At 25.8% G+C, this 10,488-nt stretch overlaps 2 protein-coding genes across 5 annotated transcripts; one reads left to right on the top strand and one right to left on the bottom strand.

The window, feature by feature from the left end:
* Nucleotides 1–228: 228 nt before the first annotated feature.
* On the bottom strand, nucleotides 229–4,672 carry LOC129618450 (uncharacterized). 2 transcript variants are annotated; one of them, XM_055533198.1, is made up of 12 exons: nucleotides 4,242–4,253; nucleotides 4,105–4,170; nucleotides 3,658–4,022; nucleotides 2,562–2,638; nucleotides 2,271–2,455; nucleotides 1,945–2,109; nucleotides 1,769–1,852; nucleotides 1,562–1,693; nucleotides 1,447–1,503; nucleotides 1,263–1,373; nucleotides 934–1,098; nucleotides 229–506 (listed from the first exon to the last, which is right to left on the bottom strand). In XM_055533198.1, the coding sequence occupies exons 3-12, from the start codon at nucleotides 4,018–4,020 to the stop codon at nucleotides 313–315; spliced, it is 1,533 nt and encodes a 510-aa protein (XP_055389173.1). In that variant the 5' UTR covers nucleotides 4,021–4,022; nucleotides 4,105–4,170; nucleotides 4,242–4,253; the 3' UTR covers nucleotides 229–312. The 2 variants fall into 2 exon arrangements, with proteins under 2 accessions (XP_055389173.1, XP_055389172.1); XM_055533197.1 differs by lacking the exon at nucleotides 4,242–4,253 and adding an exon at nucleotides 4,335–4,672 and having other exon boundaries at nucleotides 230–506.
* Nucleotides 4,673–4,787: 115 nt separating this feature from the next.
* LOC129618448 (uncharacterized) lies at nucleotides 4,788–10,177 on the top strand. Of its 3 annotated transcripts, XM_055533194.1 has the most exons (12): nucleotides 4,788–4,813; nucleotides 4,945–5,021; nucleotides 5,107–5,453; nucleotides 7,676–7,752; nucleotides 7,849–8,069; nucleotides 8,279–8,494; nucleotides 8,602–8,685; nucleotides 8,750–8,884; nucleotides 8,942–8,998; nucleotides 9,072–9,179; nucleotides 9,376–9,498; nucleotides 9,880–10,177. In XM_055533194.1, exons 3-12 carry the CDS (start codon nucleotides 5,109–5,111, stop codon nucleotides 10,071–10,073), a joined length of 1,560 nt encoding a protein of 519 aa, XP_055389169.1. In that variant the 5' UTR covers nucleotides 4,788–4,813; nucleotides 4,945–5,021; nucleotides 5,107–5,108; the 3' UTR covers nucleotides 10,074–10,177. The 3 variants fall into 3 exon arrangements, 2 of the variants coding, with proteins under 2 accessions (XP_055389169.1, XP_055389170.1); XR_008697803.1 differs by lacking the exon at nucleotides 9,880–10,177 and having other exon boundaries at nucleotides 8,942–9,017; nucleotides 9,376–9,497; XM_055533195.1 differs by having other exon boundaries at nucleotides 4,788–5,021.
* The last annotated feature ends 311 nt before the right edge of the window (nucleotides 10,178–10,488 follow it).

Below are 10,488 nucleotides of genomic sequence, written 5' to 3'. Positions count from 1 at the left end.
CGAAAAATGCACGTGCTTATGAAGAAAAGGAACTGGACAAGCATATTTTTTTCAACAGGCTGTAGCTCGAATACTCGAAAACGAGTAAATCTGCACCGCAAATCATCCCTAATTGGGGATGATAAAAAAGCATCCCTAAAATTATTTGCCACCCTCTGTATACTAAAATAATAAAAATTTGCCAATAATTTTTACAATTCATTTATTAGAGAAATTTTGTATGTTGTCTATTTAACATTTATTTTAATTTTCTTTATTTATATAACATTATTTTATTATAATTCTATAACTATGTTACCAAATAAAAAAAAATCAATTGTCAATTGTTGATACTATTAATGAACAATGTTTACAATTAAAAATGTGTATTTCGGTTTTTAATGTTTCAATTTGTTTTAACAAGTTAATGTTATATTCTCGCACTCTTTCAACTAATTTAAGTTTTCTAGTACTTGAATCATTTAGAATTTTATTGTTTTGAACAATCGATTCTATTGCATCTGCACCTATATATCAGATATGAAACATTCAATAAAATAAGAAGAAATGTATTATAAAAAGGCTTAAAATTTAAAAAAATTTTGTAATTTAGAAAACTTATTAAGAAACCGATTAAAATAGAATCAAAATTTGCTTTTATAACGGCCCCTATTGCTGCAAACTCCTCACTTATTATAAGCCTAAATTGAGAAAAAATTTTAATCGAAACAATGAAAGGCCGCCAAGTGATAACGACTACAATATGATAGCAATAAGAGCACGGAATAAGAGCGAATATTTCAAAATAAAAGTAATGAAATTACGGTTCTGTAAAAAAATATTAAAATAATTATGTCTGTAATTGTTTTAATATTTTTTTAAAATTTATAAAAACGTATGTATGTATGCTTCTAAATTACTCTTTTCTATTTCTAAATTACTCTTTTCACTCACATATTTTCACTCTTTCTAATATTTGAGAACATTTCTCTTTCTTAGAAACATACTCTTCCTTATAAAAATCATTTTCTTTTTTAAGTTTTTTACAATTTTCGCAATCAACATTTTTTTCTTCTTCATGTGATCGTCTTCTTTTTCGTTTCCCTCCGTTACTAGAACCTTTAAATTTAAAATATTTTAATACAATTTAATATTTTAATTTCAAAAATGCAGTAATACTGCTTTGCTGAGTTGTAAATGTCAAATACTATATTACTGCAATTTTGAAGTGAGATGACCAACAAATATAACTTAAGAATAAGTTCTTTTTTCAAACTTTGTACCTGTTATATTTTGCTGTATTGTATTTGCTGTGGATTTTTCTCCCTTATTTTGTTGTGGCGAATATACTTTTTGAGAACCCTCATTGTGCTTGCCAAAAGTTTCCACTTTTTCTGAAAATTCATAAATTTGTAATCATAAAAATTTTTAATCTCTTTATAATTCACTGATTCAATATTTCCTTACCTCCTTCTGGTAAATTTGGTTTTTCTTCTATTTCGTCTTTGACTGAGATTAGGGGATCTTGCATTTGAAAAAGAAAAATTGATTCAACTCATTTCTTCTAATTTTTCTTTCTTACCTATTTCAATTGCTACTAAGGGATTATTAACGTTTACTAGACACTCATTTGTTTGAAAAGGATCATCTAAACTTTCTATTTCGATTTTTATTGCTAAATCTTGTGTTGGTTCACAAGCCTTCAAATCACCCACTTATGTTGAATTAAAATTATTTTTTATTATAATTATATTAAAATCTTTGTTAATTTCTGTTACTGTTCATTTACCTGGAAAAGTTGTTGGTAAATTTAAATTTTCTTCTATTCTATAGGGGGTTGCTTCAATTTCTTCTTTGATTGGAATCAATGGATCTGCATGAATTTGACAACAAAGAAAATTTTTAACACAATTATGTAATTACTATTAACAATTAATATTAATTTCATTTATGTATATTTCAGACCTATTTCAATCTTTTTTGAACCTTCCTCAATGTCAAATGAATACTCGTTCTTTTTCAGAATTTCATTAGTGTTTTCAGCTTGAATTTTCGAGATTTGTGTGCTACAACTATTTGCTGTTTGAAAGGATTCTGGCTCTTTTTTTACTTCTTGTAGAATCTTTGAATCTGTGTGAAAAACAAAAATTTTTCTAAACATATTTTATTTTAGTTAATGTGAGTGCATGTACACACACACATATACATACATATAATCGTAATAAAATATGAAATTATGAAATTAATAGAAATAGTATATCTATGTATGTATAAAATACTAAGCATATTACCAAATACATTTTGTTGTGCACTACATTTTGTGTTTAAAACTTCGATAGGAACTACATCTATTAACTTCTTCCCTGTTTTCCTGAGCGAATTCTTCGGAAAATGTATTTCACATACACGATAGCCACTCGAAATATTTTTGCCAATTAAATCACATCTATTTAACTTTCTCAACCAGGTTACTCTCCTAAAAACCGAATACAGATGTATTACAAGCATAAACGAAAATTTAATGTTAAAACTTCTATAACAACTTGAAATGACTATGTTTTAAAATTTACAAAAATGCGTACCTCTCCTTACATTGTGGCAAAATTTGAAATTTTCGTTTGGGCTTTTCCGTCTCATTCACAAAATTACAAGCCAAGCACTAGAAAAAACATTTTTTCTTAAAATTTATTAAAAATTATTTTTATTTTATACATCTATTTAATTTTTTTAGGGCTTAGATTTTATAATTTGGATATATGTACCTTTTTGCATTGTAACAAAACAGGTAGACATCCATTTCGTACTATTTCCCTCTCCCAAAAATTCGTATGTGTATAAAATTTTTTGTGTACAAATATTGCTAAGTGATTGCATTATTGTGATGTAAACGCAGAATCGAATTACTTGTAAAATAGATATGCTTTCTGTAAAAACTAAAGAATAACTTGACTAGAGTAGCAGTTCGACTTTTCGTTTACATATCGCTTACAAAGCGCACAAAACCATTTCTGTAATTTATTTCAGTACAAGGTGGCAAAAATGTTGTATGCATATTATAAAAACAAAGCGATTTCAAAAAAATTAAGTCTTTAAATAAAAAAAAAATAATAGTTTTAAAAAACAATAAAAATAAATATTAAAAGGACAAGTAATATTAAAAAAATTTAAATTTGTAATTGGTAATTGTCAATGCATTTATTGATAAAATATAAATTATGAATTTTTTATTTTTATTTTAACATTGTCTTAAAAAATTTTAGAAATTTAAAACGAATATTTCCTATGAATATACATCTGTGCTATGCGTATATATTTTTTCTTTATCAATTCCTTTATTTCTATACCTCAAACTCAAACTTCGTCTTTATTCTGTCATTTAAAAGCCCAAAAACGACGTTTCAAATCACTAAATTTCCAATCAGTATTAACATTTCAAATTAAGTAGGCAAAATTTTTTATTAACTAGAGTGAAACCGGCTTTAATTCGAGTAACGTTTATATAGACATAAAATAAATTCTACTTTTAAAATTAGAGACTTTTTGTTAATCATTGTTTACAATATAAAATACAACATAGTCGTTTTCATTATAAGTACACATTAAAATGTTTTAAAATAATCGCACTAATTTTTGTTTTATAATTAATTTCAATATCGTTAAAAGTTTCAATACGCTTACAAAAACTTCTTCGTTTTCCATTTTTTTTTCTTCATTCCTTTGTTGTTCCGTTTTTTTTTTCAAAGCCATTTCTTTTGGATGCGGACGTCCCGGGAAAATGGAAGGTATTGCGCCGTTAAACAATTTTGATCTCACCAAATCATACCCAGTTTTTTCATTTTGTATCATTAATTTATCTTGAACGTCTTCCGGTCGAAAATGTTGAAGGCATATCGCTGAATACTTGCTTGGTGTCCAATTCTTTCTTCCTAATGCTTGTATCCATTTATCCCTGATGACTTCGTTTTTCGGAAAAATAAATGTAGGCATAGAATATGGTAATGTATAGCTTCTGCATCCTTCAACACAACACCTTCGTGGCATTTCTATTTATAAAACGTAATCATTATTTTTTATTTAAATATGTATGCATACAATAAAAACTTTAAAAAATACACCAAATCTTACCAAATTTATTAAGTTCTTTTTAAATAAACTTTGGTATTATTTTTTTAAAGGCACCTTTGTTTTATACTGAATATTGCGAACGAAAGAAAAAAAATTTAATTAATACAAATTCTAAATCTTCATTTTTTCAATAATACAGATAATAATTCTAATTATTTCTAATAATTTAATTATTCACTAAATTTAAATTAAAATTCAATTTTAAACAACGAATAATTTCATTATTTTACCGCTGAGTTAAAAACATCCCCGAACGAAATTTGTATCTGGACTAAAGATATTCAATAGTCTCTTTCTTTCTAATAACTTATGCTCTACACTCAAATGCAAAAATATTGTACGTTACGGAAGTTTACTATACATATGTACATATACACATACATATGTACAATATAACATTATATGAAATTTTACACTCATAATTATTGCTTTCACACATTCGAATGAATATCAATAATACAAAAATTCCTAAGTGTGTAAAAATAAAAATAAGAAAAATACTGCTTTTTTGTATACAAATGTTGGTGAGTTATTGCATTAGTGTGATGTAAACGCAAAGTCGAATTACTTATAAAATATATATACTTTGGCGTCAGCCACCTTAATAAGTTTGCATTTGTGTGTATACAAAGTTTTTACAAATAAAAGAACTATTGAATTTCTTTAGTACAGATATTAATTTCGTAAGGGGAGGATGTATTGCTCAGCGGTAAATTCATTTTATTTGTTGTTTATAATTTAATTTTAATATTAATTTAGTGAATAATTATATTTATTATTTGTGTTATTAAAAAAATTAAGATTTAGAATTTGTATTAATTAAATTTTTTATTTTGTTAGTAATATTTCGTATAAAACAAAGGTGTTTTTTAATAAAAATAATACCAAACTTTACTTAAAAAGAACTTAATAAATTGGTAAGATTTTTTTGTATTTTTTTTAAGTTTTTATTGTATGCATACATTTTTAAATAAAAAATAATGATTACGTTTATACAAACAGAAATGGCCCCAAGGTGTTGCGTCACAGGATGCAAAAGCAATAGTCTACCAAGAAGGAAGTGCGGAAATATTATCCCTTCATTTACTTTTCCAAAAGACGAAGTCATTCGAAATAAATGGATAGAAGCATTAGGAAAAAAGGATTGGGCACCAAAAAAGTATTCAACGATATGCATTCGACATTTTCGGCCGGAAGACGTACAACATAATTTAATGCTACAAAATGAAGAAACTCAGCCTGATTTGGCGAGATCAAAATTGCTTAACGGCGCAGTACCTTCCAGGTTATTGAGACGGCCGGTTAAAAAAGAAATGGAAGAAGAAGAAATGATAAACCAAAAAATTTTTGTAAGCGATATTAAAAATCATTAACAAACAAAAATTAGTGCGAATATTTTAAAACATTTCAATGTGTATAATGAAAACGACTATGTTGTGTTTTATATTGTAAATAATGATAAACAAACAGGGTGTAGTTCTAAAAGTAGAAAAGGGAATAAAATTTAAGTGTTAATAAATTTGTAAAAGAAACTTTAGTTCCTATAAAAGACTTAGAATGGATTGTTCCAAAAACCTTAAAATTAACGTTATGGTGTCAATTAGAAAATTTGTTGATTCGATAAAAAAATTTTCAAACGTCAGATTTGTCGCAAGATTTTAATGATCTTTTAGAAAACTCTTTGCGCATTCTTTACCTTTGAATATAATAAGATCCCAAATTACCGTGAACATTTCTAATTCATTTAAAAATACCGAATGTAAGAACATGTACAGTTCTCCCCGGTTAATTGAACCGAGAAAAGTTGCACACTTTTTGTATCAATTAAGCGGGTAAATCAATTAAAAAAATCCCGTTTAATTGAACAATTGGTGCAATAAAACGAATTTTTTTAACTGAATCATTTACGCATGAAAACGAATACTCGCTATTGAAGATCAGGCGCAAAAACGAATTTGATCCTGCTACTGCATAAAATTAATAAAAACAATAGGAAGCATATCCTATTACATATACTTATCAAAATATCCTAGGTAAAAAGCTATATTTAAAATAGGGGATACACTAATGAAATACTAAAACTCAAATTTTTTTTTATTTCAAAATTTAAAAACTTAAATTTTTCTTTATTTCAAAATTTTAAAACTTAAATTTTTCATCATTTTAAATCCATCTAAGTAATGTAACTGTGAATTCAAATTCAAAATATGTAAACCATAATATTTTTATATCACATAACATAACAAAAATTAAAAATAAATATTTCATATTACAAAGAAAACAAAATATTTCATACGTTATATCTAATTTTTCAATAAATTTACTATTGCTAGTTTAACAACAACAAATAGAATAAACAGGTCAATAAACAGGGGAATTTTTCACGGTTTTTATAAGGTAATACCAAAAAAAGAGATTCATTTAAGCGAGTTGTTCAATTAAACGGGATTCAATTAAACGATGTTATTCATGTATATTTTAATAGGGATTTAAAGTTGCCTTAGTTTTTCGTTCAATAAAAGGGGAAAATCAATTAAGCGTGGTGCATTTAACCGGGGAGAACTGTATATGTATATATTTCTCAATAAGAAGTATGATGAATGATACTCAAGCCGGTTTCACTCAAGTCAATCAAAAATTTTGCCTACTTGATTTAAAATGTTGATCTACTACTGGCGAAAAAAATGACCTACTTGAATAGTGATTTGAAATTTAATAGCTAAACGTCGTTTTTGGGGTTTTGAATGAAATAAAAAAAACGAAGTTTGAGTTTGAGGTATAGAAATAAAGGAATTGATAAAGAAAAAATATATACGCATAGCACAGATGTATATTCATAGGAAATATTCGTTTTAAATTTCTAAAATTTTTTAAGACAATGTTAAAATAAAAATAAAAAATTCATAATTTATATTTTATCAATAAATGCATTGACAATTACCAATTACAAATTTAAATTTTTTTAATATTACTTGTCCTTTTAATATTTATTTTTATTGTTTTTTAAAACTATTATTTTTTTTTTATTTAAAGACTTAATTTTTTTGAAATCGCTTTGTTTTTATAATATGCATACAACATTTTTGCCACCTTGTACTGAAATAAATTACGGAAATGGTTTTGTGCGCTTTGTAAGCGATATGTAAACGAAAAGTCGAACTGCTACTCTAGTCAAGTTATTCTTTAGTTTTTACAGAAAGCATATCTATTTTACAAGTAATTCGATTTTGCGTTTACATCACAATATAGCAATCACTTAACAATATTTGCACAAAATAAATTCTCCTAGCTAAAAGAGTTAAGCAGTATACCTCGTTTTTTTAAATTTTATGCACATACGAATTTTTGGGAGAGGGAAATAGTAGGAAATAGATGTCTTTAGGGAAATAGTAGGAAATAGATCTGTTTTTTACTGTGTACTTTTAAGGCGCACAAAGCCATTTCTATAATTTATTTCAGTACAAGATGGCAAAAACGTAAATCCATAATATAAAATCGAATTGTTAAACAATATTAAATAGATGTGAAAAATAAAAAATATTTTATAATAATAAGTAAACATTATTTCAAGTGCTTGGCTTGTAATTTTGTGACTGAGCCAAAAAATTCGACACGAAAATTTTTTTCTTTGCCAAGAATTAGGGAGAGGTACGTATTTTTGTAAATTTTTTAAAAAATCATTTCAAATTGTTTTTGAAATCTACGCATTCAATTTCTTATATTAGATCTGTATTCGGTTTTTAGGAGAAAAATTTGGTTGGAAAAGTTAGATCGATGTGATTTAATTGGCAAAAATATTTCGCGTGACAATCGTGTATGTGAAATACATTTTTTGGAGAATTCGATCGATAAAAGAGGACACATATCAAAAGATGTAGATCCTATTGAAGTAGTAAAGAATAATACTCTTTTTGAAGAAAAAATAGACGATAAGATCTTGAACGGTTCACAACAAAATATTGTTGGTAATATGCTTAGAATTTTATACTTGCACAGATATACTATTACAAATAAATTCATAATTTCATATTTTATTACGGTTATATATATATGTATGTATATAATCATAAAAATATGAAACGCTGATATATGAGTACTCAATATATGTGTTTGTGCATGTTCACACATTTACTCTAATAAAATATTTTTAGAAAAATATTTGTTTTTCACACAGATTCAAAGATTCTACAAGAAGTGGAAAAAGATCCAGAATTCTCTCACACAGATTCAAAGATTTTACAAGAAGTGGAAAAAGATCCAGAATCCTCGCAAACAGTAAGTAGTGGTAGCACAAAAATATCGAAAATTCCAGAGGAAAAAAATAATGCAATTCTAATAAAGAACGAGTGCTTACTTGACATTGAGGAAGATTCAAATGAGAGTGAAATAGGTCTGAAATAAACATAAATGAAATTAATAATAATAGTTGATATTAATTACATAATTGTATGAAAAATTATTTTAATATAAAATAATTTATTTTGCTATCAAATACAGATCTATTGATTCCAATTAAAGAGGAAATTGAAGCAACCCCCTATAGAATAGAAGAAAATTTAAATTTACCAACAACTTTCCCAGGTAAATTAGCAGTAACAGGAATAAAAAAGATTTTAATATACAAAAAATCATTTTAATTCATTAGAAGTGGCTGCTTTAAAGACTTGTGGACAAAAACAGGATTTGCCAGTAAAAATCATGATAAAAAGTATAGATGATTCTTTTCAAACAAATGCATGTGTAGTGAAAATTTGTAAAACTAAAGAAGCAAATAAAAAAGGTATGAAAAAAAAGTTTGAAAAAATAAGTTAAATCAATTTTCTTTTTCACATCCAAGTTCCACTTATATCAGCCAAAGAAAAAGTACAAGAAAACTCAAATTTACCAGAGGGAAGTAAGGCAATATTGAATCAGTAAATTATAAAGAGATCGAAAATTTTTATAATTACAAATTTATAAATTTTCAGAAAATGTAGAAACTTCTAGCATGCACGATGATGCTTCTCAAAAAGTAGATTCCGTGCAAAATAAAAAAGGAAAATCCACAGTAAATAAAATACAACGAAATTTGACAGGTAGAAAGTGTAAAAAAAGAACATATTCTTAAGTTATATTTGTTAGTCATCTCACTTCAAAATTGCAGTAATAAAGTATTAAGGTGTGATTCAGTCTATTTGCTGAATTTGACATTTACAATTCAGCAAAGCAGTATTACTGCATTTTTGAAATTTTTAAAATATTGAATTGTAATAAAATATTTTAAATTTAAAGGTTCTAGAAACGGAGAGAGACGGAAAAGAAAACGATCACATGAAGAAGAAAAAAATGTTGATTGCGAAAATTGTGGAAAACTTTTAAAAGAATGTTCTCAAATTTTAGAAAAAGTGAAGATATGTAAGTAAAAAGAGTAAATTAAAAATTAAAAACTTTGAAATTGGCTAGGTGAAAGGCAAAAAATTTTGATTATTGATCACGTTATATGTAGAAATTATAATATGATTCTAATTTTTCATAATTACTTTAAATTTATTTTAACATTTTTTTACAGAAGCGTAATTTCATTGTTTTTATTTTAAAAATATTCGCTTTTATTCCGTGCTCTTATTGCTGCCATATTGCAGTCGTTGGTTTTTTCTATTAAAATTGTTTTTCAATTTGCGCTTATTAATAAGTGAGGAGTTTGCAGCTATAGGGGCCGTTATAAAAGCAAGCGTTTTTATAATACACTACATGATTTTGTCTTATTTTATTGAAAGTTTCATATCTGATATATAGGTGCAGATACAATAGAATCGATAGTCCAAAGCAATAAAATTCTAAATGATTCAAGTATTGGAAAAATTGAGTTAGTTGAAAAAGTGAAGGAAAATAACATTAACTTGTTCAAACAAATTAAAACATTAAAAACAGAAATAGACGTTTTTAATTTTACACATTGTTCATTAAATGTATCAACAAATGACAATTGAATTTTTTTTGACTTGGTAACACTGTTATAGAATTATAATAAAATAATGTTATACTACATAAAGAAAATTAAAATAAATGTTAAGCATACAACATAAAAATTTTTTCTAATAAATGAATTGTAAAAATTACTTGCAAATTTTTATTAATTTAGTATTAATCCAATAATAAATGTTTTTTCCGATACATTTATTATTTTCCTTTCAAATTCTACATACAAACATATGGATGCCATAAGAACTCTCCCTACTGTAGGAATAGGTATATGAACAAGGCAATAAATAAATTTTGAGCAAATTTATAAAAATAATAAAAAAGTGAGAAAAGAATATTAAGAATTGAGTTAACAGAACACTTAATGACTTAACAGAGAACATTTTGTTTATGTGTTGTTAATTCTAATCATAAACAATTTAA

Source organism: Condylostylus longicornis, unplaced genomic scaffold, assembly GCF_029603195.1.
Source record: "Condylostylus longicornis isolate FDR11 unplaced genomic scaffold, ASM2960319v2 ptg000006l, whole genome shotgun sequence".
Taxonomy (NCBI): Eukaryota; Metazoa; Arthropoda; class Insecta; order Diptera; family Dolichopodidae; genus Condylostylus; species Condylostylus longicornis.
Note: the sequence above shows the minus strand (reverse complement) of the source record. Positions and strands in the feature narration are given on the sequence as shown.